Raw genomic sequence first — 27,756 nt, 5'->3', positions numbered from 1 at the left:
AGGGCCCGATGAATTATGGGAGGTGTAGTTTCAGGGGTCGGAGCGCGCAAGCGCAGTAGGTATGCGGGTAGCCGGCCCTTTGTTCTTGGTGGCGTCCCCGCAACGGCGCGGGAACTAGAACCAGAGTCCGTGGGGAGGCTGGCGCACAGAGCCGGGTCCGAAGGACGCCGCGGACTGAGGTGAGTGCCCGGCCGCAATGGGGACTGAAGGCGCATGTGTGAAGAGTGCGCGCACCCGCACGCGCGTGGGACAATGGGGGGGGCTTACTTCGAGCGCCGGGGCGGAGCGAGCGGGGCTGCGGCAGGGGCCGGGCCGAGCGGGGCGGGGCAACGTGCGCAAGCGCGCGGCGGGGCGGGGCGGGGACGGGACCCTTGCGCAGGCGCGCGACCGGGCTGCCGTAGGGGCTTGTGCAGCTGCCAGAGCCGAGAGCCGGGATCCGGGAACCGGTGAGTGAGAGAAGCAGAGGTTGACCGGGCCGGGGCGGTTCTGGGCCGTCATCCCCTTGCCACTGAGGAGGAAACTGAGGCCCGGGAGGGGGGGTCGTCCTGGACCACCCGGGGGTCCGCGGCGCGGGGTAGGATTCGAACTCGGGCCTTCCAGCAGCATCTGAGAAGTCCCCGCCGGGGCGGAGGCGTTTTGGGGGCGGGGCTGCGTGGGGTGCGTGGGAGAGAGCCCGAGCTTGTGCGTGGAGGGTGAGCGCGTGTGTGATTGTGTGTGTGTGTGATTGTGAGTGTTTGTGCGTATGTGTGTGATATTGTGTGTGTGAGCGTGTGTGTATGTGTGTGATTGTGACTGTGAGCGTTTGTACGTGTGAGTGTGTGTGTGTGAGTGTGAGGGTGAGCATTTGTGCGTGTGTGCGTGTGAGTGTGTGTGTGTGAGTGTGAGCATTTGTGCGTTTGTACGTGTGAGTGTGTGTGTGTGATTGTGAGTGTGAGCATTTGTGCGTGTGTGCGTGGGAGTGAGTGTGTGTGATTGTGAGTGTTTGTGCGTATGTGTGTGATATTGTGTGTGTGTGAGCGTGTGTGTATGTGTGTGATTGTGACTGTGAGCGTTTGTACGTGTGAGTGTGTGTGATTGTGAGTGTGAGCATTTGTGGGTGTGTGTGGGAGTGAGTGTGTGTGATTGTGTGTGTGTGTGATTGTGAGTGTGCGTATGTGTGTGATATTGTGTGTGTGAGCGTGTGTGTATGTGTGTGATTGTGACTGTGAGCGTTTGTACGTGTGTGTGATTGTGAGTGTGAGCATTTGTGCGTGTGTGCGTGGGAGTGAGTGTGTGTGATTGTGTGTGTGTGAGCGTGTGTGTATGTGTGTGATTGTGACTGTGAGCGTTTGTACGTGAGTGTGTGTGTGTGAGTGTGAGCATTTGTGCGTTTGTACGTGTGAGTGTGTGTGTGTGATTGTGAGTGTGAGCATTTGTGCGTGTGTGCGTGGGAGTGAGTGTGTGTGATTGTGAGTGTTTGTGCGTATGTGTGTGATATTGTGTGTGTGTGAGCGTGTGTGTATGTGTGTGATTGTGACTGTGAGCGTTTGTACGTGTGAGTGTGTGTGATTGTGAGTGTGAGCATTTGTGGGTGTGTGTGGGAGTGAGTGTGTGTGATTGTGTGTGTGTGTGATTGTGAGTGTGCGTATGTGTGTGATATTGTGTGTGTGAGCGTGTGTGATTGTGACTGTGAGCGTTTGTACGTGTGTGTGATTGTGAGTGTGAGCATTTGTGCGTGTGTGCGTGGGAGTGAGTGTGTGTGATTGTGTGTGTGTGAGCGTGTGTGTATGTGTGTGATTGTGACTGTGAGCGTTTGTACGTGTGAGTGTGTGTGTGTGATTGTGAGTGTGAGCATTTGTGCGTGTGTGCGTGGGAGTGAGTGTGTGTGATTGTGTGTGTGATTGTGAGTGTGCGTATGTGTGTGATATTGTATGTGTGAGCGAGTGTGTATGTGTGTGATTGTGACTGTGAGCGTTTGTACGTGTGAGTGTGTGTGTGTGATTGTGAGTGTGAGCATTTGTGCGTGTGTGCGTGGGAGTGAGTGTGTGTGATTGTGTGTGTGATTGTGAGTGTTTGTGCGTATGTGTGTGATATTGTATGTGTGAGCGAGTGTGTATGTGTGTGATTGTGACTGTGAGCGTTTGTACGTGTGAGTGTGTGTGTGTGATTGTGAGTGTGAGCATTTGTGCGTGTGTGCGTGGGAGTGAGTGTGTGTGATATTGTGTGTGAGCGTGTGTGTATGTGTGTGATTGTGACTGTGAGCGTTTGTACGTGTGAGTGTGTGTGTGATTGTGAGTGTGAGCATTTGTGCGTGTGTGCGTGGGAGTGAGTGTGTGTGATTGTGTGTGTGTGTGATTGTGAGTGTTTGTGCGTATGTGTGTGATATTGTGTGTGTGTGAGCGTGTGTGTATGTGTGTGATTGTGACTGTGAGCGTTTGTACGTGTGTGAGTGTGTGTGTGTGATTGTGAGTGTGAGCATTTGTGCGTGTGTGCGTGGGAGTGAGTGTGTGTGATATTGTGTGTGTGTGATTGTGAGTGTGAGTATTTGTGCGTGTGTGCGTGGGAGTGAGTGTGTGTGATTGTGTGTGTGTGATTGTGAGTGTTTGTGCGTATGTGTGTGATATTGTGTGTGTGTGAGCGTGTGTGTATGTGTGTGATTGTGACTGAGCGTTTGTACGTGTGAGTGTGTGTGTGTGATTGTGAGTGTGAGCATTTGTGCGTGTGTGCGTGGGAGTGAGTGTGTGTGATATTGTGTGTGTGTGAGCGTGTGTGTATGTGTGTGATTGTGACTGTGAGCGTTTGTACGTGTGTGAGTGTGTGTGTGATTGTGAGTGTGAGCATTTGTGCGTGTGTGCGTGGGAGTGAGTGTGTGTGATTGTGAGTGTTTGTACGTATGTGTGTGATATTGTGTGTGTGTGAGCGTGTGTGTATGTGTGTGATTGTGACTGTGAGCGTTTGTACGTGTGTGTGATTGTGAGTGTGAGCATTTGTGCGTGTGTGCGTGGGAGTGAGTGTGTGTGATTGTGAGTGTTTGTGCGTATGTGTGTGATATTGTGTGTGAGCGTGTGTGTATGTGTGTGATTGTGACTGTGAGCATTTGTGTGCGTGGGAGTGAGTGTGTGTGATTGTGAGTGTGAGCATTTGTGCGTGTGTGCGTGGGAGTGAGTGTGTGTGATTGTGAGTGTGAGCATTTGTGCGTGTGTGCGTGTGAGTGTGTGTGTGTGATTGTGAGTGTGAGCATTTGTGCGTGTGTGCGTGGGAGTGAGTGTGTGTGATTGTGAGTGTTTGTGCGTATGTATGTGATATTGTGTGTGTGTGAGCGTGTGTGTATGTGTGATTGTGACTGTGAGCGTTTGTACGTGTGAGTGTGTGTGTGTGATTGTGAGTGTGAGCATTTGTGTGTGTGTGCATGGGAGTGAGTGTGTGTGATTGTGTGTGTGTGTGATTGTGAATGTTTGTGCGTATGTGTGTGATATTGTGTGTGTGTGAGCGTGTGTGTATGTGTGTGATTGTGAGTGTGAGCATTTGTGAGTGTGTGTGCGTGGGAGTGAGTGTGTGTGATTGTGTGTGTATGTGTGATTGTGAGTGTTTGTGCGTATGTGTGTGATATTGTGTGTGTATATGTGTGATTGTGAGTGTGAGCATTTGTGCGTATGTGCGTGTGAGAGAGAGAGAGAGGAGCGGGATGAGGGAACTGAGGCAGCGGAGACCCCGCGCTGCCCCGTCTAATGGGCTGATGGATAAAGCTCTCCAAAGCCCACCCCCCATACATAGACTGCAGAGCCTCAGGCCCTCCCCCCCAGGACTGTAGACCTCCAAGCTCCCCCAGATCCCCTAAGACTGCAGACCCCGCTCCATCAAGAGCAGGCCCCGCCCCCCCAGAGCCCCAGGACTATGGACTCAGCTCTCAACAGTCACGTGGTCTCAGTCTCTTGGGGGCCCCCCATGAGTGTCTATGCCTTCTCTGCTCCAGACCCCTCCCTCCTCCAGGGCAGGCTGGCACCTCTCTTGGCATTGCCCCGCCCCCCACCCTAGACCCTGGCTTGGTCTCCGGATGGGACCTGCGATTCTGGAGCAGTGTGTAGATGCCATGTCACCCAGGCTCCTCCCCCGAGCTGGAAAGGGGGGTTGTCTGCCCCTGCCCCTATATAGGAAGCCCAGCTCCCTTGGGCCTCCTACCCTCCAGGAACTACCTCTGCCTCCAAGCTGGACCAGGGGAGGGGGAGGGGCAGCCCCACCCTGGCCTTTGGGGCCTTGCCAGCCCGGAACCCCTCCCTCTCTTTTGGGTACCCAGAATTTGGAGAGAGTGGGGGAGTCAGAGGTCAGGGGGCCGGCAGTGGGTTTGGCCCTTGTGACCCATCAGCACCCCGTGGGGCCCCCGGCTTTGGGGCCATCGAGGCACAGCCATGTCCTCCCTGACCCAGAGGCCAAGGCCAAGCCCGGCCTTCTCTGGGTAAGGATCTCCTCGGTCCGTCCTCAGACCCCAAACCAGGAGCTCTCTCCACTGCAGCATTAGTCCAGTGAATGAGCACTTACTAAGTGCCTACTGTGTGCTAGGCCCCACAGGCAGTGCTGGGATGCGGAGAAGCGGCCTCTGTGCTTTCCCTGCCCTCCGTGGGAGCACGTGCCCACACGCCGTGGGCACCCCACAAATATTGGCTGCCTCAGGAGGGACAGGCACTCCGCAGGCCAAGCCTCCCTTCCCAGCCCGGGCTGTGCCCACCCTCTCCATCTCTCCCTCCCCCATAGTAACCTCAATGGCCAGCCCAGCCCCATGGCGCACATTGGGGTGTCTCAGGCAGATGCCTCAGGCTTCCTGGAGCATTTTCCTTAAGGGAAAGAACCCTCCCCCTTTACCTCCACCCCCACACTCCGGCACCTCCTCTTCCTCCGGCCCAGGGGAAGTAATCAGTTTACTGGAGGATAGATCCAGTCCAGGAAGTCCTGGCGGGGCCATGCTGGGGGGGAGGGGCCCTGCTTTGTGTCTCCTGGGCCCCCACTGAGAGGAGGGGCTGGTGGGGCCCCCATTTTAGAGGAGGGGGCTAGCTCACGGTCACGCCACTAACGAGCCAGAGGCCAGAGGTGACCCTGAGTCCTCCCGCTGTTTGGGCGCTCCCTCTGAGCTTCCAGCTTCACCTGCCCAGAAGGGGTCCTGTGGGAACCCCCTCACTGAGATCCCGCTCAGCAGCCTCGGCCCCATTGCATGCTGGGTCACCCACCCCCTGGGGCCCAAAGGGGTTGTGAAGCAGGGGCACTGGGACGATGGAGGCGCCACATTGGGGATGATGGGGCACCCTCTGCAGTTAATCTGTTCTGGACGTTGAGGTTTCTGCCGTCTCCTGGACGTCCAGGTCGAGGGGTGTGAGGGCGGCTGGAGAGGGGAGGCGGAGGTTCGTGGCGGCTGGAGCCGGGAAGGTATCGAGGCAGGCTGGTCAGGAGAGGGAGAAGGGGTGAGTGGGAGAATCACTGGGGGCTGAGGGCGGAGGGGGAGGGGAGGAGGTGCAGACGCCACGCCTGATCTGTGCCCTGGAAAGGCTGAGGCCCAGAGGGCTGCAGCCTGGCAGGCTCCTCCCAGCCCAGAGTTTGGCCCCTCAGAATCTGCTGAGGCGGATTGGGGGGGTCTCAGGCTATTTGGGGCTGTTCTGGCTTTCATCTGACCCCTTGCTTGGGACCAGGGCTGTTTGATACTTTGTCCCCGCCTGGATCCCGAAGTCCTCCCCATCATGGTTTCTTTTTCCTCCTGTAGCTCTGCTCCTCCCATCCCAAGGACCCTCAGGGAGGTGACCATGATGTCCAGAGCCCTCCTGGTCAAGCCTCAGGTGAGTTTGACCCTCCCCCTCCCCCAATCCCCTCCAGGTTATCAGTCTCTCCCCTCCCCAGAACCCTCCAGCTCTTTCTCTTGGTACCAGACTGTAGACAAGTCATTGGGTGGAGTCCTGGTGCCATCTGAGGGTATTGCCTTTGGGGCTCGGGGGTTTCAGAGCCTCCAGGAGCAGACCCAGGTGGGCTTGTTTCCCTCTGCCTTGAGGCAGCCATCTCACCCGGGGGGTGTAAGACCCCTCCTGTGGCCTTAACAGCCCTCTAAGGCAGGGTGCAGAGCCCTGCTTCCTCCCAACCCCAAAGGTTCCAGAGATTGGGGGCCCTGGAGGCTTTGGGGACGTTCCCGCCTGGTGCCATATCTCCACTGGGTTGTATCTGGCTTTAGTGGGGGAGCCCAGATGGTCTTTGTGCCCGCGGGCAGGGAGGGATCGGTGCTGGGCTGAGGGAGCCTCAGTCACAGAATGGGGAGGCCGGCAGAGCTGCCAGCTTCAATGTCCAGAGACTGAGCCCTGGAGCTCATGGTTTGCTTGTTTTTTGCCTTTTGTTCCTCCAAGTGAATGTTGCCTTCTGTCCGGTCCTACAAAATGCCTCCTCGGTGCTTTCCCGGCCTGGTGGTAGGTCTGAATGTCACAGATCGTTTGGTCACTGTGATTACGGTAGCGTTTGGCCAGAAGGAACTCAGGTTGTTCAAGAGTAGGTCCTGTCTGGGTCTGGGATGGGGGATCCCTCAGACTCCAGCGGCCTCAGGCTGATTTTCAGTGGATTTTCTTTTTCGGTCTCTCCCTGGTGGGTTTTGTTAATCAGTAAACAGATGCTGATTTCTGTGGAGTCACTTGTAGCCTGTGGTCTGGCTGAAACCGGCACTCACTTTAGGTCGTTTTTAGCTGAGCCCCTGGGGTTCCCCGAGGTTTTCCGACTTCTGTCCCTGGTCGGCCTCTGGGGTTTGCTTCCCCATTTTGATGGCTGGTCATTGTATGAAGCCCCAGTCACTCCCCTGAGACCAGTGCTGGTGTCCTGGGGATGGAGTCTGTCTCTCGTGACTGCTGCCATGGATGCAGAAGGACCTGATCTTGGCTCTAGGTAGAACCTTCTGTTTCTGACCCTGCATCTCTCCAGCCCCAGAACCTGGCCAGAGTCCGCAGGGGAAGCCCCCTCCCTTGGGGAAGGCTTGCTGGAGCCCCGGGCCATTTGTGTCCCCCTCGCTTCCCTTTGTGCCTGGGACAGTGCAGTGGCTTGCTGTTGGCTGAGTGGTCCCCCAGAGCGAGGTGGGGGCTCTGTCTGCCCACCCTGAGGAGTGTGCCAGTTGACAGGAGTGGCTGGAGGGCAGGGAGAAGGGTTTGTCCCTGCCGGACTTCTGGGCTCGGTTCTCTCAGGCCGTCCCCTGGAGCGACAGGTCGGAGAAGCGAACTGCTGGTAAGGGATGAGCGGGTGGGCAGTGATGTGCTGGGCTCCCCTGGATGAGCGGGCGGACTCTCTGGGTCCTGGGCGTCTTCCTCGGGCTCAGCTGAGATCCGCCCTGTGGAGAGCCAACTTGAAGGACGTCGGAGCTGGCAGTGGGGCCAGTGAGGGACTGGGAGAGGGCGTCAGGGCGGGGCCAAGGGTCAGGGAGAACTCACATCATTGGGGGTACAGCTGATTCCGACTCTCTGCGACCCATTTGGGATGTTCTTGGCAAAGGTTGGCCCTTCCCTCAGTTCATATTACAGCTGAGGAAACTGAGGCAGACAGTGAGGGAGTCACATCAGAGCTCAGCTGAGGAATCGTATTGCCCCCCTCCCCTCTAGAGAGCCTTCAGGACCCCCAGATTCAGACTGTCTGGCATCTCTGTGGTCTAAGGGCAGGGTGAAGGCAGGCTGAGTGGGGGGGGGTCACATCGGACCTCGGCTGAGGAGTCGTGCTGGGCCTTCCCATTCTTCCCTAGAGAGCCTTTCTTCAGGATCCCCAGATTCGGGAAGCCTGGCATCTCCGCGGTCTACGGGCAGGGCTAGGGCAGGCTGATTGGGGGTGTGTCTCCTCTTCCAGGCACCACTGGCATTCCAGGATGTGGCCGTGGACTTCACCCGGGAGGAATGGAGGCGCCTGAGCCTGGCCCAGAGGGACCTGTACAGGGAAGTGACGTTGGAGACTTACGAGAATCTGGTGTCCGTAGGTAAGCACGGATCCCCACGGAGCGGGCCCGCCTATGGGTGGCTGTGAAGGCTGCTTAGGAAGTGCGGGAGGAGGGTTCCAGAGTCCACAGACCGGTTCTGCTGCTCTTGTCTGAACAGTGGAGGGCCGGGGCAGATGGGGGAAGACATGCAAAGTCCTCTCTGGAGGGAGGGGTTGGGGCACCCCACCTGGGGCCCGTTCCCTTGGAGACCCCTGGCTCACTACACCTGCTGCCCTCTGCCCCAGAGACGAGGCTCCCACACTGAGCCGGGGCTCTCCTGTTTCTCGCCCTAAGCAGGATTTCCAGTTTCTAAGCCGGAGGTGATCTGGCGCCTGGAGAGGGGAGAAGCCCCCTGGCCGCCTCGGCGAGGAGCGTCAAGGGCTGCCTGTCCAGGTGAGGGACACAAAGGTCACGGGTCGGGGGATCATTCTGCTTCTGAAAAGGGCCCTGAGGAGGACCCGTTTGAACTTGAGGACATCAGATTTCCATCAGAAACACTTTTTCCCCCCAAACTGCTCTTCCCCCTTTTGTTTTGTTTGCCTTTCATGATGGAAAACATTCTCTTTATAGTCTCAGAGCTGGCCATCTCCTCCTCCATTGATCCTTTTTTTCCTTTTGGCTTTTTTGGTCTTGTTTTGTCTCCCTTATCTCTTAATTAGGTCTCTGCTTTTGCTTGATCTGAGATCAGGATCACTACCCCTGCTTTTTTTTTTTGCTTCAACTGAACCCTAATAGATCCCGCTCCACCTTACTCCATATGTATCACTCTGCTTCAAATGTGTTTCTTGTAACAGCATAATATGGGATGTTGGCTTTTTATCTATTCTGCTTTCCGCTACTGTTTTATGGGAGAGTTTGCCCCATTCAAATTCACAGTTATGGGGACCAGCACGCATTTCCCTATTTTCTCCCCTGTATATACTTTTGTTCTTATTTTCCTTCCTGTCCTTCAGTAGTTTTTGTTTCTGACCCATCCTGCCCTCAAGCTGCCCTCCCTTTACTCCCCCCTTTCTCCTCCTACTTCCTTATAAGATAAAGCAAATTTCTATACCAAGGAAGTGAATATATTATTCCCTCTTTGAGCCAAATTGGTGAGCAGTGCTCATCCTCCTCCCTTTTCCCCTCTGTTGTAATAGGTCTTCTTCATGTGATCTGATTCATCCCATTTTACTTGCCCTTTGCTCCTCTTCCAGTACAATCCTTTTTTCCCACCCCTTACTGTCTTTTTCTTTAATATCATCACAGCAGTCCATTTATAGCCACACCCTGTCTGATAGCTCTAACTGCCCAAAGGACAGAGCCACTTCTCAAGAGTTAGATCTTTTCCCATCTAGTGATGTAAACAGTTTAACCTTTAAATAGCTTGGTTTGGGTTTGTTTGTTTGTATTTTTCTTGTTTACCTTTCTGTGCTTCTCTTGAGTCCTGGGTTTGAAGGGCAAGTGTTCTGTTTGGTTCTGGTCTCTTCAGTAGGAATGATTGAAAGTCCCTTATTTCATGGAGGATTCATCTCCTCCCCTGACAGATGATCCTCAGTCTCTCTGGGTAGTTAATTCTTGGTTGTAGCCCCAGATCCTTTGCTTCTGGAATATGATATTTTGGGCCCTCTGATGCTTTATTTTAGAAGCTGCCAGATCCTGGGTAATCCTGACGGAGGCTCCTCGATACTTGAATTTTTTTTTTTCTGGCAGCTTGCAGTATTTTTTCCTTGAGATTTTAGTTCTGCAGTTTTGCAACAATTTTCCTTGGGATTTTCCTTGTGAGATCTCTTTCGGGAGGTGATCGATGGAATTGTTTCAATGACTGTTTCCCCCTCTAGCTCTAGTATATCAGGGCAGATGGCCTTTTGAAAAATGCTTTCCAGGCTCTTTTTTGGTTATGGCCTTCAAGTTGACAAATAATTTTTAAATCGTCTCTTCTGTATCTCTTTTCCAGATTGGCTATTTTTCCTATGAGGTATTTTACATTTTCTTCCATTTTTTTCATTCTTTTTAGTTTCTTTGACTGATTCTCATTCGTTTCCGTTTGCCAAGTTCTGGTTTTTAATGTGAAGTTTTCTTCAGTTAGCTTTTGTATTTCTTTTTCCATTTGATTAATTCTACTTTTCAAGATGCTATTTTCTTCAGTGGATTTTTTTTTTTTTTGGAGGGGCAGCATTTGGCCAATTGTTTTCTTCAGTTAATTTTTTCTCTTCCTTTTCCAAGCTGTTGACTCTGTCTTGCATACATCTCATTTCATTTCCCGATTTGTCTTCTACCTCTCTTGTTTGCCTTTTAAAGTCTTTTATGAGCATTTCCAAGAAGCCTCTTTATTCTTGAGACCAATTCATATCCCCTTTGAGATTCCCCACATGGATATTTTGTTCTCTTCTGAGTTGGTGTTTTGGTCTTCCCTGTCACCCTAGTACCTTTCTGTGGTTAAGGTTCTTTTCTGTTTCTTGCTAATTTTCTTTCTTTCTTTGTTCCTATTTTGTGATTTTTAAGATCGTGCTTTGCTCCTGGGCACAGGGGCACCTTCCCAGGCTTCTTGTGCCACTCTGAGCTTTGCCTTTGAGCACAGGAACTCCTTGTATTGGGTGAGTTGCTCACAGGAGGGGGTAGCCTGGTTTGCTGAGCTGGCAGTTTGCCTTCTTCATGGAGACTGGAGGCTGCCCCTAGTCTGCTCTGCCATTGAGCCAAGACCAAGGTTTCCATGGATGATCTGCTATAATTATTTTTTTGGCCACACAGCATACTGTGGTTCCCCACCAAGGACTCATAGTTGGAATTGATTTCAAAAACCCTGCTGTCCAAGCTGCTCTTGGCCAACTGGACAATATCTTCAGCAAGTGAAAGGGAAACCACTCCATCTGAAGGCACCACATTCTCCTTGTCCTTGCCTGCTTTGTGACCCAGAACCTGCTTCTGGAACTTCACTGCCCTGGTGCTGTCCAGACCTTCTGACCTTTCCTCCATATGGCGGTCCTTCAGGCACCCCCGTTCTGATAGTATACCCACCCCTCGATTTGTACTTGTTAGAACAAAAGACTCTAGACAGCCTGTTTCCTTCATCCGATATTTCTATGGTGAAATCTTGAGAGTGCTTTAGTGACCCGGTCACCTCCCTCTGACTTTTCTGTTCATCCTGTCCCTGCATGGCCGGCATGCACCGGGTCCTGCCCTCTCCAATGGCCCCTCAAAGATCACTTTTGGGCTCAACAAGCATGAAACCCACTAAAATCCTCAGGCCTTTTTCTGTTGAACTGCAGAAAGTCGGGATTATTGTTTTCTTTATCACTTTGGTCCATTTGACCATTTTAGGATTTCTTTGGTTTTTGATTGGTCATCCATCATTGAAGGATCTCTCATAAAAAACATTCAGAGTACCTCTGAAGGGCTTTATTCTCATCCCCACTGTTTGGTCAGCTTAGATTTATCCAACTGTGTTATATTTTGTGACTTCAGCTCTTATTTTATAATTCTTGGGTATTGATTACTGTCTATCTTCACATAAGTTTATGTTCTCATTTTGTGTAATTCTCTAAAGTAGCATTCACATACACAGTGGGAAGGAGGAGAAAGGGAGGGAGAGACAGGGTAGAGAGAGATGCCAATTATTTTTGGCTGTATTTTATGTCATGTGATTAGATAAAATCTTGCTGGGCTTTTTATCATTATATAATGTTTTGTTGTTGAATCTCTTGGACATTTTTAGACTTTCTTATTGTTTTTACCTTCTGAGCCATCATTTTGGCTTTTATTTCCAATAGTTTTTTCCTATCATTTTTTAACTCATTTTTCCATTCCTTCTGGGAAATTATTTTCCCTCTCATTTTTGACCATTTTTATGTCATCGAGAAAAATAATTTGAGTTTTTCATTGTCTGATTTTTTTTGGGGGGTTTTGTAGGTCAATCTTTAATTGTTATTTCAGTCTTCATCTTGTCCTAAGATTTCTTTTTTTTTTTCTTTTGATAATTTAATTCCTTCTCTAAAATACATGGCTTAATAAATAGAAGCCTGGCCTTAGAATCAGGAAGTCCTCAGTTCAAATTCTACCTCTGCTGCCTTCTGCCTTGGCAGTCCTGGGTGAACTGAATTTCTCAAAGCATTCCCAGTGCCCACTTCCTTTGACTTGACAATGAAGAGAAAGTTTCAAGTTCCTGACAAGGAGTTCCCTACTCCCCCAGCCAGGGCATTTTTGTTGTGTTTTTTAGAATATTATAATTTTGTTTCTAGTGTTACTGTTGTGTATCAATATATACTCTTTTCTTTTTGGCATTTTTGCCTCAGATTTTTGATCCATATCTTTTAAAAATTGAGTCAGATAAAATATATATATATATATATATATATATATAATAAAAAAAATAAATAAAAAAAAAATTGAGTCAGATTTTATTTTCTCATTTTAAAAAATAAACCAAATGTTCAAAGATAACATTGCTCTTTTTAAAAATATTCTTTTTTAAATACAATTTTTTGAGTTCCAAGTTGTTTCCTCCTCCTCCCATCTAAGACAATAAGCAATTTGATCTAGGTTACATATATGTAGTCATGTAAAACCTATTTCCATATTAGTTTTGTTGTGGAAGAATAAACGGTCTGCAAAAAAAAAAAAATTACACTTTGCAAAAGGAGAAAAAACATACAAAAAATACAGTGAAAATAGTATGCTTTGATCAGCTTTCATATTGTATCAGTTCTTTCTCTGGATTTTTCTAGTTATATGTCAAGGTTTTCAACTTTCTTTTGTATAAGATTTTCCATCCTGTGTCTTTTAGAATTGTGTTAGATCATTGTATTACTGAGAAGATCCAAGTCAATCATAGTTGATCATTATACAGTATTACTGTATACAATATTCTCTTGGTTCTGTTCACTTCAGTTCATGTAAGTCTCTTTGGGTTTTTCTGAAATATTGTCATTTCTTATAGAACAGTAGAATACCATTACATTCATATACCACAGCTTGTTCAGCTCTTTTCCAGTTAATGGACATTTCCACAATTTCCAGTTCTTTGCCACTACAAAAAAAGCTGCTGCAAATATGTTTGTACGTATAAGTCCTTTTCTAATATTTCGGATGTCTATGGGATGCAGACCCAGTAGTGGTATTGCTGGATCAAAGCATATGCACAGTTTGATAGTCCTTTAGGTGTTATTGCTCTCTCAATGACAACTCCAACAACAGTGTCCCAGTTTTCTCACATCTTCTCCCAACAGTTACAGTTATCCCTTCCCCATCATGGTTTCACAGTGTCATATTATTTTCCTTTAATGTTAGAGTAACCAATCTAGTAGATGTGAAGTGGTACCTCAAAGTTGTTTTTATTTGCATTTCTGTAATTATTAGTGATTTAGGGCATTTTTAAAGTGACTATAAATAGCTTTGATTTCTTCATCTGAAAACTATCTGTTCATATCTATTGACCATTTATCAATTGGGGAAAATCTTGTATTCTTATAAATTTGATTAAATTCTATGTATTTGAGAAGTGAGGCCTTTATCAGAGACATTTGCTGTAAAAATTGTTTTCCAACTCTCTGCTTTGGTTCTAATCTTGCTTACGTTGATTGTGTGTGTGTGTGTGTGTATCTATTGAGATATATATATATTTTAGTTTAACACAATCAAGGCAACTTTGCTCTTTTGAGGGGGTTATATCTTGTAGCCCCTTATTTCTCTCATCTTCCCCAAAGTATTAGATTTTAGAGTGAGGAAAACCACCTAAGTCCATGGCTAGCAATATTTTCATCCTCCCTTGCTGTCTATTTTGTTGTAGTGTGCGACTTAAGACTGCTCATCCCCGTTGACATTTATCTGCTCATTGTAACTTTACCCAGACAAAGTTCACCTATCTCCAGACCACACTTTTACCATTTGGTCCAGAGATCAAGTGGTAGATTTTGTGAAATGTATTGCTAAACTAAATGCTCAATATCTATGGCATTGCTTTCCCTAGCCATTTTACTCATCTTTATCAGGAAAGAAAATGAGATTGGTTGTATATGATTTGTCATTTTTGAAATGATAATGAGTCTTAGAGATCAACTCTTTTTTAATATGCTGACAAATAATCTCTCTGATGTTGGTTCTGAATTTTGTCATGCACAAGTCTTTATCAGTCTGTGCCCTTCCTGAACATTTAGACATTTCCCCAAAGATATCAACATTAGTTCTCAGAGGATATCTTGGAGGACTTTCAGTACTCCAGAATAGAATAGGCTTAGCCTTAGCCTCTTTATTAATAGCTCTCTTGTGGTTGAAATTGCAACCCACTTTCATTTTGGATTAGGACATGTCACAGTTAATCTTTATTGACTGGTAATTGTTTGGGGAGCTTATTGGATAAAGCATCTCTGTCTTCATCAACAATTTTTACTTTACAGCTCTTTGCATTAAGCTTTCAGAGCAGAAAAAGAAGTGACTCTCACAGCTCATTCAGTAGTAAATTATGGATCTACTTAACATTTTATAAGAGGCAAAATCTTATCAAGATTCAACAATTATTCAGATACAGATTTTTAATGCAATTTGGTGACATTGTAACATATCAATTTCTAAAATATGTGAAATATGTCAGGCCAAAGTGCATTGTGTATAGTTGGTACGCACTTGGTTAGTAGTGGACTCTCAGTAAGCCTGCCTAGATCTCAATTTCTAACTGCCTCTGTATCTATAAGTACAAGCAGATCCCAGTACCTTAAGGTCACACACCCCCCTTTTCATATGCATTCTCCTCTTTAATTTCTTCTTTTGTTGTTTACAGATCACTTTATTTTCTCTTTCATTTTGTTAAAACAGAGTCTAGACCTTGTTTTAGTTTCACATAGCCCAAAGAACAGAGGGTGACCGATAATGTCTGGTCTCTTTCAGGTTCCCATGTTCAAGAGACTTGCTGTGACAGCAACAACTTGACTTCAAAACAGGAAATTTTTATAGGAACACCTTCTAAGGAAAGACTGGCAAAGAATGGTTATTCCAAGGTGGGAGAAACTTTGGAGAGTGATGTCAGATTAGGGAAACAGAAGTGCATCCAGGAGAGACAGTCCAAACAAGTAACGGGCACTAATGGGAAGCCATTTAACAAGGTGAGTGTGCCTGAAGGTAATACATTTGGAAGAAGTTTGAATCTTGGGTCTGTCTTTGTTACTCAACAGAGAACTCCTACAGAAAAAAGTTTCCCAAATCATATAGTTGCAAAGAACATGAAACAGTCTTCAGAACTATTTAAATGCAATAGAATCCCCCTTGGGAAAATGCTTTGTAAGTATAATAAATATGGAAAGTCCTTCAGTTATCACTCTGATCTCCTTCAGTTTCATAGACAGCATAGTGGAGAAAAACTGCATGAACGTAATGAACATGGGAAAGCCTTTGGCAAAAGATCATATCGTACTCAACGTAAGAAAATTCGCAATAGAGAGAAACGCTATATATGTAATGAATGTGGAAAAGCCTTCAGTCAGTGGGGAAGCCTTATTGATCATCTGAGAATTCATACTGGAGAGAAACCTTTTCAGTGTAATGAATGTAAGAAAACCTTTAGCCAGAGAGGAACCCTCATCAGGCACCATAGAATCCATACTGGAGAGAAGCCCTTTGAATGTAACGAATGTGGGAAAGCCTTTGGCAACAATTCCTGTCTTACGCTGCACCAGAGAATTCATACTGGAGAGAAGCCGTATGTATGCAGTGAATGTGGGAAAGCCTTCAGTGGGCGGCAAAACATGATTCATCATCAGAGAATTCATACAGGAAAGAAACCTTATCAGTGTAAAGAATGTGGCAAAGCCTTTCGACATAGGGCATCCTTTGTCTGTCATCAGAGAATGCATACTGGAGAGAAACCTTTTCACTGTAATGAATGTGGGAAGGCATTTAGACGGAAGGAAAACCTTACCGCACATAGGAGAATTCATACAGGAGAGAAACCCTTCGAATGTAATGAGTGTGGGAAAACTTTCAGCAACAATTCTTGCCTTACTTTACATCAAAGAATTCATACTGGAGAGAAACCCTATAAATGTAATGATTGTGGAAAAGACTTTAGGCACAGGGCATCCTTCACTTACCATCAAAGGGTTCATTCTGGAAATAAACCATATGACTGTAAGGAGTGTGGGAAAGCATTCAGTCAGAGAGCTAATCTTATTGAACACATGAGAATTCACACCGGAGAGAAACCTTTTGAATGTTACCAGTGTGGGAAAGCCTTCATTAATAATGCTCGGCTCACGGTGCATCAGAGATTTCATACTGGCGTGAAACCTCACGAGTGTAAGGAGTGCGGGAAAGCTTTCATGCATAAGGCCAGCCTCACTGCACATCAGAGAATTCACACTGGAGAGAAGCCCTATAAGTGCGCTGAGTGTGGGAGAGCCTTCAACCAGAGCGCACACCTTATGAGACACCAGAGAATTCACACTGGTGAGAAACCCCGGAAGCCAGCAGAAAGCAAGAAGCCAGCCAGCCAGCTGGGGATCCTCACTGCCAATGACTCCGCCAACACGCGAGAGAACCTTTACCATTGCGATGAGTGTGGGAAAGGGTTTAGGCAGAAATCCTACCTTTCTCTCCATCAAAGAATTCACACTGGAGAAAAGCCTTATCATTGTAATGAATGTGGAAAAGCTTTCATTGGGAGGGGACAGCTCAATACACATAAAAGAATTCACACTGGAGAGAAACCTTTTGAGTGCAATGACTGTGGGAAGGCCTTCAGCCGAAAAGAACACCTTACTGCCCACGAGAGAACTCATACTGGAGAGAAACCCTATCAGTGTAAAGAATGTGGAAAGACGTTTAGCCAGAACTCACACCTGACAGTACATCAGAAAACTCATACTGGAGAGAAACCATTTTTGTGTAATGATTGTGGAAAAGGATTCAGCTATAGGACCTCACTTATTTCACATCAGAGAATTCATACTGGAGAGAAGCCCTTTGAGTGTAGTGTATGTGGAAAAAACTTTAGTCATAGACCGTCACTTATTAAACATCAAATAATTCATACTGGAGAGAAACCTTTTGAATGTCTTAAATGTGGGAAGAGCTTTACCCACAGATCATCATTTATTAAACATCAAAGAATTCATAATGGAGAGAAAGCCTACTAGTGAAATGAATGAGCAAAAGTCTTTAGCCAGGGAGGAAAACTAATAAGAAATTAATTCTGTAGAATAAGCCTTTGATTATTGAATATGGAAGCTTTTGTCATGGTTTTGATTGACTTGTTTTCAGAGACCTCATGGTTTGGGGTGGCCAGATTCAAGTACTGGTCTAGAATCAAGAAGACCTCAGTTCGAATCCTCTCTTGACATTTATTAGCCATGTGACTCTGAGCAAATCAAAATCTTTAAGCCTCAGTTTCCAAGTCTGTAAAAAGGAAATAAATGACCGCACCTACCTCACTAGATTATTGTGAGGATAAAAATGAGATAATGTATGGAAAGCACTTTGCAATCATTAGAGCATTAGAAAATTGTGGGCTCATGGCAAACTACAGAAAAGCCAGGACTGTAGGATAGCCTTCTTCCTGAAGTGATAACCTATTATATATCAGAGAATTTATACTGGTGGAAAAAAAAATTCCATAAGTTTACTAAATGAAGTAAAGTTTTTTTGGTTTTTTTTTTTTTTAATTAAAGCTTTATTTTTTTTTAATTAGCAGAAATATGTTTTATTTCCCTCTTATCCCCCCACTTTGTCAGAGAAAAAGGGGGGGGGAAATTCAAAATCAAACAAAACAAATCTCTTCATTGGTTGTGTTAAAAACTAAATATCTCTTTCTGCGCCTGAATCCATCCCTTCTTTGTTATGAGGTGAATAGTATGTTTTATCATCAGAATCTTAGTAGACCTTGGATTGGTTAGCATTCTTACTGCTTTCAGAGGCTGTGTTGTTATCGTATAAATTTGTCCTAGTTTTGCACATTTCATTCTTCATCAGTTTATGAAAAGTCTCCAAAATTATCCTCTTTATATCATTGATATTATGGCATAAATTATTATGACTGCTCACTCTGCTTTGTGTCAGTTCACATCAAGCTTTCTTTATCTGAAACCTTCTGTTTCCTCATTTCCTATAATACATATTCTTAGAATTCTGTCACATTCATATGGAGCTGTTCTTCAATTGACCGACATCCTTTTAGTTACCACATTTTTTTGCCACTAGAGAAAGTTACATAATTTACTAAATAAAACTCTTTTCCTTCCTCTTTGATCTCTTGGGCATAGATCATAATAAAGCTGAGCCAAAGGATATCATCTCTGTTTGGGGCTATAATTTTGAATTGCTTTCCAGAAAGGTTGGGCTCATTCATTGAGCTACCAATCAGTATACCTGTTTGCTCACAGCACTTCCAACATTTGCCATTTTCCTATTTTGTCATCTTATGTCAAAGAAAAACCTCAGATTTGCTTTAATTTGTGTTTCTTTAATTGTGATTTGGATTTATTTATTTTTTTTAATATGACTGAAGTTCTCCTGAGAATTGCCTATCCATATCCTTAGATTATTTATTAATTGAGGAATGGTTCTTACTCTTATGAACTTGAATCAGTCCATTATGTTGCTTGGAAACGAGACCCTTATTAACAATAATAACTTGCAACAAAGATTTTTTTTTCTCAGTTGTTTCCTGGTTCATTTAACCTTTATTAAATTTGTGCAAAATTAATTTTTAAAAATTGTTATCCAGTTCATCCATTTTGTCTTCTGTGACCCTCTCTATCTCATGTTTGGTCATGAACTTTTCTTCTATTTGTAGATCTGATTGATCATTCCTCCCCTCCCCAGCCCCCCCAGATTTCTCTTTTTATGGGATGTCCTTTTAGATCTAAGTCTTATATCTATTTGAAGCATACCTTGATAGAAAATATGATTAGTTGGTCCAAATCCCAGTGTCTTTCATACTGCTGTCTAGTTTTCCCAGCATTGTTATCAAATAATTCTTATCCCATTAGGTTTTTGGTTTTAACAAACACTGGATTCCCAAAAAATTTAACTCCAGTTTTTTTATAAACAAATCTTTAACATAGTGGAGAGAGTGATGGGCCTATAGTCAAGAAAACTTGAGTTCACCTTTGGTCTCTATGTGACCCTGGCCAAGTCACTTAACTTCTCTTTGCCTCAGTTTCCTCATCTGTAAGATGGAGATAATAGTATCTATCATAATGCTGGGAAAAGCAAATAAAATATTTCTAAAAAAGGTCTTATCACAATGTCTTGCATGTCAGTGCTATATATAATGCTTATTTCCTTTCCTGGTTCTATCAGACATTCAAAAAATAATTAATTCCAGTATATTGCAAACCTGGAAATAAGATGGATTCGACCAAATATCTTCTATGACACAGATATTGATATATCCATAGAACAGGGAAGTTTTTGACAAAATAATACAACACCCATCTTGATTTAAAATACAACAAAATTAAAAACCCCCACATCACCAGAAAATGGGAGTAAATGGATCTCATCTTAAAAATAAGTGGTATATATCCAAAGTTAAGAGCTACCCTTATATGTATGTAATAGAGTAAATTGGGTGAAACAAGGATGCCCTTGCCCCACTCCTGATTGACACCCCCTAGATATTGTGGTCATGTCAATAAGAAAAAAGTTTAAAGAATGGGATCACATGGTAGCTTAACAGTTGACTTTGAAGCCTGGTTGATCCGAGTTCATGTCATGACTAACATCTTCATCTATAATTAAATGATTTACTATTTTAGTACCCCCGGTAACTCTGCAGTTCGATAAATTACAGATGAATTGCCTATCTGCATTGATGGGGGCAAATTCTACATTGGAAAGTCACCCAACAGTGATGAAATTATAGGTCTGGACCAGCAGAAAAACATGCATTTTCTTTTCTTTGTTTTATTGATTCCCTTTTTGATACCACGTTTTTTCTCCTATCCCTCTGTGTCTCCAGACACAGTTTATAGACTCTTTCTAACCAGCTTATTGGTACTGATAGCCATCATCATATTCCCCACCATCAATAGTACTTTTTGGGAAGTGGTAGAAAGATGAGGATGTTTATCTAGTGTTTATTCTAGTTACTTTCTAGGATTGATTGAAAAAACTTGGTCACATTCTGCTTCTTAGCTAGTAGCTGTTAAGCTAGAAAGAACCTTCAAGGTGAGGGTTAGTCCAACCTACCTCCATCATTTCACATTTAGCAGCAGTTACTGTCTGAATTAGGGATGACTTTATGGCAAGCTGACCATCACAGCAATGTAGAAAGAAACTTTATGTATAGAGCAATATGTGTCCTAATGAGGTTTGTAAAGAATATTCTTTCTAGCTATAAGAGGCCTGGAGAATGCTGGAGATGGGGGGGTGGGCTAGGATTATGGCTTCTCTGCTCTTCCCCTTATTATTGGAGCCTCAGTTCTTCATCTCATGGGTGCTGGCAGCTCAGCTGGGGAGTACTTAGGCTGCCACTGACAGACTCCACAGCTTTCCCTTTCCATTCAGAAGATGCTCCATCTCAGATATTATCGGTGAATGTCTGGATTCTGGGGAAGTGAATAGGTTGGGAAACGATATCAACTATGAAATCAGTTTTTGGAGCTTTAGAGCTATAAAACTAAAGTAATGATAAGTAATAGAGGTAGGCAGGAAAATTGTCCTGGTAGAACCCTAGTATTCTAGTGGAGTTTTCTTTGTGTTTAAGTAATTTGACAATTGGTGAGAGAAATAGCTTTATGGAAGATCTCTTTAGTGAAAAGCTAATACCAGAAACGATAGCATGTTTTCTAGTCATCTAGTTATCAAGTCATAAGAAGGCTAAATATATCCTGGTAAACTTTATGAAAATGAGTATAATAAAAGCCAAATACAAACCAGACTTGGAAGACATTGGGGCATCATAATCTAGCTGGCCCCAGTGTTGAAAATACACCCTCCCAGGCCCAATTTTTCTTTTCCCCCCAAGGCTGATGGTGGGTTCCTTATCTAAGCAATTGTGCCTCCTTCCTCCTTAGTCCCCAATACACAGTTGAATCCAAGTTTGGGTCCACTGGCGAGTCTGGAAGGTTTTGACTAAGATGCTGCTTTTTACCATCCATAAAAGTCTAGCTTATAGTTGGAAGTGACCTCAGGTCTTGTGGTCTGACACACAACATGACCAATCAGCCTTAGCTTGAATACTTGCAGAGAGAAAACCCACTATTTCTTTTTTAAAAAATTTTAATAATGTTTTATTTTTCCAAACACATGCAAAGGTAGTGAAACATGTAGTTCTTCTAAACATTTCCATATTTGTCATACTACCCAAAAAATATATCAAAAGGGAAACAACCATGACAAAGAAAAATAAACAATAAACAAATGAACAATGATAAAAGATGAAAATACTATGCTTTGATCTACATTCAATTTCCATAGTTCTCTGGATGTGGATGGTCCTTTCCATCACAAGACTATTAGAATTACCTTGAATTTCCTCATAGCTAAAAAGCGCCAAGCCTGTCATAGTTGATCATCATAATAGTCTTATTGCTGTGTGCAGTGTTCTCTTGGTTCTTCACATAAGTCTTTCCAGGTCTTTCCGAAATCAGCCTATCCATCATTTCTTGTAGAACAATAATACTTCCTTACATTCACACAGCATAACTCATTCAGCCATTCCCCAACTGATGGGCAGCTACTCAATCCTTGGCAGGCCTGTTACAAATGGTTTTGCACATGTGGGTCCTTTTCCTTCTTGTAAAGATCTCTTTGGGATATGGACCTAGGAGATGCTTCTGGGTCATAGGGTATGCAGTTTTATAGTCCTGTGGGCTTCAGTTCTTTTTTTTTTTTTCTTCCTCCCTCTCTCCCTTCTCCCTTCCCTCCCTCCTTCTCTTCCTTTCTCCCTCCCTCTCTTCCTTTTTGCTGAGGCAATTGGAGTGAAGTGACTTGCCCAAGGTCACAAAGCTAATATTAGGTGTCTGAGGTAAGATTTGAACTTAGGTTCAATTAGAATTAGAATTAGAGCGAGTCTAATTCTTCCTTGTCAACAGCCTTTTGAGTAGTGCAGCTGAAAGCCATGTTGGGATTTGGGGATGCTGAGCCACCATGTTGATGCATCGAGTTTGCAGCCCACTGGAACTTCCAGATGGTGTACACCCCGCTTCTCCCGTGAGGATGATTTTGAATATGAGCATAAAGACTTCACATCTATCCTCACTACCTTTCATATCACTAGGTTTGTCTCATCAGAATCTTAGATCCTCTCACCCATCATGTTAACAGCTTTGCTCTCCCAGTTGTCACCCATCTGCACAGGCAGCATTGATGTTTGTATCCAACGTTGGGGATCGCAGTTCTGGAGCAGATGTCTCCATGGTTTTCACAGAGTAGTACCATGAGAGACCTTACAGATGCTAGGTTCCTCCCCACCGAAGTAATAGGATTTGCCTCCCTTTTAATAACTGCCAGAAAAGGAAAGAGAATCTGGTATGGTTTATTCTCTAGAGTCATGCAGGTTCTTGTGATCACTTGGAGAACAGGACTGCTAAGTTCTCCTGACATCGGCATCCCTGCTCCCAGCACAGGACAGGGATCTGCACGAAATCTCCATTGAGGGAACTGATGACTGGCTGGGTGAGATGTACTTCTCCTTGGAACAGTTCTGCTTGTTCAGGATATTATTCTTTACATGAAGCCTGTGTTTACCACTTTTCAACTTTTGCTTATTGCTCTTAATTCTCCCATCTGGGGCCAAACAACTCTAGTCCCTCTTGATTTTCTACACAAGTGAGCCATCCTGTTAATTCATTTTAGAATCTTGCCAGGAATTGAAATTATCTTCAGAGGACTGCAGTTTGTATACTGCCTTTTTCAGGGTTCTGTCCATCTGGGAGACCAGTAGGGAAAAAGAGAAATGATTTGTCTCTTTGGTCCTCTGGGGGCTAGGAGACCCCAGCCTCATTCAGGGCCTAACCAAAGATCTGCTTCCTCAGCAGCCCAGGCTTGCTACTCTGAGCAGATTAGTTATTTTCACTGCTCGTTTACAAGCTCCTCTGTCTCCCGTTTGCAGTCCTAGAGCACCCTTAGCACCCTGCCCAGCACTGGCCCCTATCTGTAAGTTCCACAGCTCCCAGGGCAGTAGAAAATGGTCTCATGGTCCTTGCTCCCAGTGCCCCTCCTGGCTGTCCCTGATTTTCTCTTTCCTGGTTATTAAGTTGCTGTCGACTGACCTACAGATCACCTAGAATTCAACCAGACTGGTTCCTCTTCTGACTTCTGCGCCCTTGTGCTAGTTACTTCTCATGCCTCGAGTGCACTCCTGTTGACATCTCTCTCATATGTCTCAACTCCAGCCTCACAACTGGAAACAACTTCACTCTGCTTGTTCCCTTTGCATTGGAATTCTCCCCAGTATTTCAGGATGTCTCGGATCACCTCCCCAACTGAAGACTTCTAAAGAGCAGGGAGTAGAATTTCAGTCTTCCCCACCATCTCGGAGGAGCCAGGCAATGAATATGTTCTGTTGACCTGCTGCTTGCCCTTTGCTCATGATTGCTTCCCCCCAAGAAAAGAATCAGGATCACAAATCAAGAGCTATTTTTTTCATGGGAATGATGGGAGCCATTCACCAAGAAGTCCCTCTTTGCTCCTCCGACATCCTCCTCTAGTGTCTTCTCCTTCAGTCTCTAAAAAAGCTCCCTCCTTGCTGAGACCAACTTCTCTCTCTTTCTTGATCCCACATTCTCCATCCCTCCTGCTCTGACCTCCCTCTATTCTCCCCATCCACCACCCCACTTCAGACAAAGCCAGGAGATTCCCTTGGTCCTGCCCCTTGCTGTCTTCTGTGCTTCTTGCACTCCTCAGATCAGCTCCTTTAAGAAATCACCTACATCCAGGGTCCTCTTCCTCTTTTATATCCTCTGACCTCGTGGTTCAACCAGAAGATCTCAGCAGCTCCATTGCCATCTCTGCCCAGTAATTCCCAGGTTGACAGCCCCAGCTGTAGGTCACCAACTCCCTTTTGGACATTAGGACCGGATGATGTCTCAGAGACTTCTCATGCTCAGCTGTTCTAGGCAGCACTCCTGAACTTCTCCCTGTGAATGTCCAGATGATTGCACTTGGTCCTCCTGTCTGTCCCCCAGGACATTCTCCTCACCCTTCTCAATGCGCCCACGCATGTGGCGTGCCCATGGTCACACAATCAGCCCAGCTCTGTTTATGTTATCTCCAAGATGATTCTTTAGTCTCCACGCATTTAAAGGGCTCACTTGTGCTGAGCTACTTTGTGAATATACAGAGAAAAGCCAGTGCCCTCGGTGGGGGTGGGGGGGTGTCATATACTATTGGGAGTTCCGATATGAGCTGTCATCCTGGCCATCTGCCATCCCTCTCAGGGCACCCCACCACCTGCACCCCTTTACCTCAGCTCTCCCGCCACCCTGTCATGGGCTTCCCTTCTCTTAGAGTCCCTTGGTCTTTCCTGGATGCCTCCCGTGCCACTTCTGACACTTAGCACAGGGCCCAGCATATGTTGGGGGCTTAAAAAAAATGCCAGGTGTGAAGGGACCTCAGTTCTGTTCAATATTTCTGACCCTTTCGTTCTTTACTCACGTCCTATTTGTAACCCCATGGACCCTGGGACACCAATACCATCCTACAGTTCTCTTGGCAAAGGTATCAGTGGATTAAGGCAAACAGGCCTTAAGTGAGGGTCACACAGCTAATAAGTGTCTGAGGCTAGATTTGAATTCGGTTCCCTTCGACTCTGTACCTAGCGCTCTAATCACGAGGCCATCTGTGCCCTTATCTGAGCCAATGGGACCCCAAACTTTGCTTCTTCTCCCATGATTCACTCCACCTGATCACACTGTGCTTGCTGGTAGTAAGTATCTCCTCTCACTCCCATGTCTGCCTTTTGTCCAGATGCAAAGTCAAAACTAGGAATAATAAAGCAGCGGTTTACCAGATAGAACCCAGAGTAAATGGGGCTCAGCCTTCTAGGGGTCTGGCAGCATGGGGCCTGGCTGGGATCCCAGATCACTCGGGCCGTCAACTTGCAGCTGCAGAAAGAATCTTCCTTGGAATCAGTGGCCAGGCTTGGTGGATCCTCTTGATCAGAATGGATCTAGCCCAGGAGGAGCGCTTCGCTTCTACCAATAAAGCTTCTGTCCAGACCCGGAGGTGCCCTCCTTGCTCTCGAGGCCTTCTTTTTCTCGTTTTGCATCAGATTCTTATTTTAAAACTGAGAGCCATCTCTCCAGAGAGATACTCAGAGCCAGCTGGAGTCCAGCGACAAGGTGAGACGTGCTGGAAAGAGCAATAATCTCAAATCATCCTTGATACCTCCCTCTCCTTCAACCTCATATCCAGTCAGTTCCCAATTCATCTTTTCAGTCACACAACCAACATGTTACTTAAGGCCCCCATCATCCTGGACATGAATTGTACTTCTGAGTCTGTCTGTCTCTTCTCCAGTCTGTCTTCCACTCAACGACCAACATCATCTTTTTAAGGCACAAATATGACTAATTCTCAGCATGCAAACCCCCATTGGACTATAGAATATAATTAATATATGTATATAATATATATAATAACTTAATATATGATGTATATTAAATCCCATGGCTTATAGGATAAGGGATAAACCAAGCCTTAGCTGGGCACTTGAGAACTTCACGTCCTGGCTCCTTCTTCCTTTTCAGTCTTATTACTACACGCCTTCGCATCCTGCCAAACTGGCCACTCCGAGCGTTTGCCCAAGCTGTTCCTCATAGCTATAATGCTCTTTTTCCCCATCTCTCTCAGAATCCTTGTCTTCCTTCGAGACTCAGCTAAGATGCTACCTCCTCCATGAAGACTTCCCCCGATTCTCTCCATTTATTAATGTGGTCTCCTGCCTTAATCTTCCTTGTGCTCTGCTGTGTGTACATATCCCAGGCCCTTAATAGAGTAAAGCTCTTGTAGGAAAAGATTATTTCATTATTGTCTTCATATTCTAAATAAGAAACGATGAAAGGTTCGGTTTCAGAAAAGCCCAGGAAGAAAAACAAATTGATGCAAGAGAACTGAGCAGAAGCAGAAGCAAACAATGTAAAATTATCTCATATGATCCTCACAACTACCAGGACGTATATGCTATTATCATCACCCCTGTTTTACAGTGGGGTTAGCAGGGCTGTCAGAGGTGGTGAGGTGATTTGCTCAGGATCATATACTGTGTCTGAGGCTGAATTTGAACTCAGGTGTTCCATCCTCCCTGCCCCAGCACTCTACACATTGCACTAGCTAGCTGTCCCTCTTTGCTCTTAGATTAATACCTCATTACCTTGAGAAAATCTTTGGAGGGGTCAGAGTAGCAAATTACTGTTTCCCACTGTGTTCTTTCCTCTCCCACCTCTGAAATTCTGCTGGCTGCTTCTCCCCTTCCTCCCCTCTCCACCTTATCCCACCTCCATTCCCACATCTTGCTCATTGAAATCTATTTCTCCAAGGACCACCTTCAGTGCTACCTCCTTTAAAAAACAAACTTTTCCTCATTCCAGTCTTCGTATGGATTCTTGGGTTCTTCATTTTTTTATGAGCTCTCTATGTGTTGTGGCTGCCCGCACTCCCCAGGATTTATAATCTAGGTTCACCTCATACTATGTAAATGGGCAAAGCTGACAATGGGAAGTATCCTGCTGCATTGTCAATATTTCTGTGAAGTTGTCCTTCTGGATTTCATTATGGAATTATGCTCTCTCCCCTCCCCCAAAGAAAAGGCCTGATGAAATTATTGATATCCTATGATCCAGGAATACCACTTTTGGCCATTTGCCCCATGAGTGAAAGACATAAGCAAAGGTCCAATGGAGGCAAGAATATTCAGCACTGCAGCCTGTATGGTCTAAATGCCCAGTGATTCAGAAATGCCCCTAAAACAATGACATTTGAATTGATGAATTGAACAGTATGTTGTTATGTAGTGTGCAAGGAAAAAATGAAGAGTTTCAAAAAACATGAGAAAGTTTCAATGAAATGACTCAAAGAAAAATAAGCAAAACGAGGAGAACCATATGCATATTGACCACAGTAACACTATAAATGAGAAGATCATTAAGTTAAACTCTGAATAATGGAAAAGCCAATGAAATCTTGGTGAAGAAAGAAAGAAAGAAAAGTTGGAGAAGTTACAGGAAAGCAAGCCTACTTTTACACTATTGTTGGAATTCTGATTTGGTCCAGCCATTCTGGAAAGAAATCCCCAAAGTTACTCAGTTGTGTATACCCTTTAATCCAGATATACTATTACTAAGCCTTCATTTTAAAGAGATTAGAGAAAGAGGGGAAATATATACAAAATATAACATCTTTCATAGTAGCCAAAAATTGGAAATTGAAAAGTCCCTCTTTGGATCATTGGTGAACAAATTGCAGTATATGAATATAATGGGATACAATTACACCCTAAGCAATGGTAGCATGGACAGCTTCAGAGCAATCTGAAAGGACCTTTCTTTATCAAAGCAAATAATATGAGCAGAACTCAAGAGAATAATTTATACAATGACAATGTCATTGTTGAGAGGACAAATTTAGAAAGACTTTGGAACTCTGATCGCTGCAGCAATTAACCATGAATTGAGAAGATAAATGTGCCTCCTGTGAGAGAGGCTTGGCAAACTCAATATTCAGGGACACACACGTTTTTAGGCATGGACAATATGGAAACGTGTTTTGCTATATTATGCATATTTATGATGAGGATTCTATTTGGTTTTGGGTTTGTTTTGTTTTTTGGTTCAGTGTGATGAGGGCAGGAGGAGGGACAGATTATAAACGCATGTGATATAAATAAAGTTTTTTTTAAAGGT

At 45.1% G+C, this 27,756-nt stretch overlaps 1 protein-coding gene across 2 annotated transcripts; it reads left to right on the top strand.

The window, feature by feature from the left end:
- LOC141564988 (uncharacterized) lies at positions 1–27,756 on the top strand. 2 transcript variants are annotated; one of them, XM_074307908.1, is made up of 5 exons: positions 1–179; positions 5,726–5,798; positions 7,822–7,948; positions 8,246–8,341; positions 14,804–27,756. In XM_074307908.1, the coding sequence occupies exons 1-5, from the start codon at positions 16–18 to the stop codon at positions 17,044–17,046; spliced, it is 2,703 nt and encodes a 900-aa protein (XP_074164009.1). In that variant the 5' UTR covers positions 1–15; the 3' UTR covers positions 17,047–27,756. The 2 variants fall into 2 exon arrangements, with proteins under 2 accessions (XP_074164009.1, XP_074164008.1); XM_074307907.1 differs by having other exon boundaries at positions 8,243–8,341.

Source organism: Sminthopsis crassicaudata, chromosome 3 (assembly GCF_048593235.1).
Source record: "Sminthopsis crassicaudata isolate SCR6 chromosome 3, ASM4859323v1, whole genome shotgun sequence".
NCBI lineage: Eukaryota > Metazoa > Chordata > Mammalia > Dasyuromorphia > Dasyuridae > Sminthopsis > Sminthopsis crassicaudata.
The sequence above is the reverse complement of the archived record's forward strand: the minus strand, read 5'-3'. Positions and strand labels throughout refer to the sequence as shown.

What these genes read in the sequence shown, in the direction of transcription:
- LOC141564988 (XM_074307907.1), top strand. Translation starts at nt 16, where the DNA reads ATGGGAGGTGTAGTTTCAGGGGTCGGAGCGCGCAAGCGCAGTAGGTAT. An exon ending in CCCTCCTGGTCAAGCCTCAG is followed by an intron (nt 5,799 to 7,821) that starts GTGAGTTTGACC and finishes CTCCTCTTCCAG; the next exon opens with GCACCACTGGCATTCCAGGA. An exon ending in CGAGAATCTGGTGTCCGTAG is followed by an intron (nt 7,949 to 8,242) that starts GTAAGCACGGAT and finishes TCTCGCCCTAAG; the next exon opens with CAGGATTTCCAGTTTCTAAG.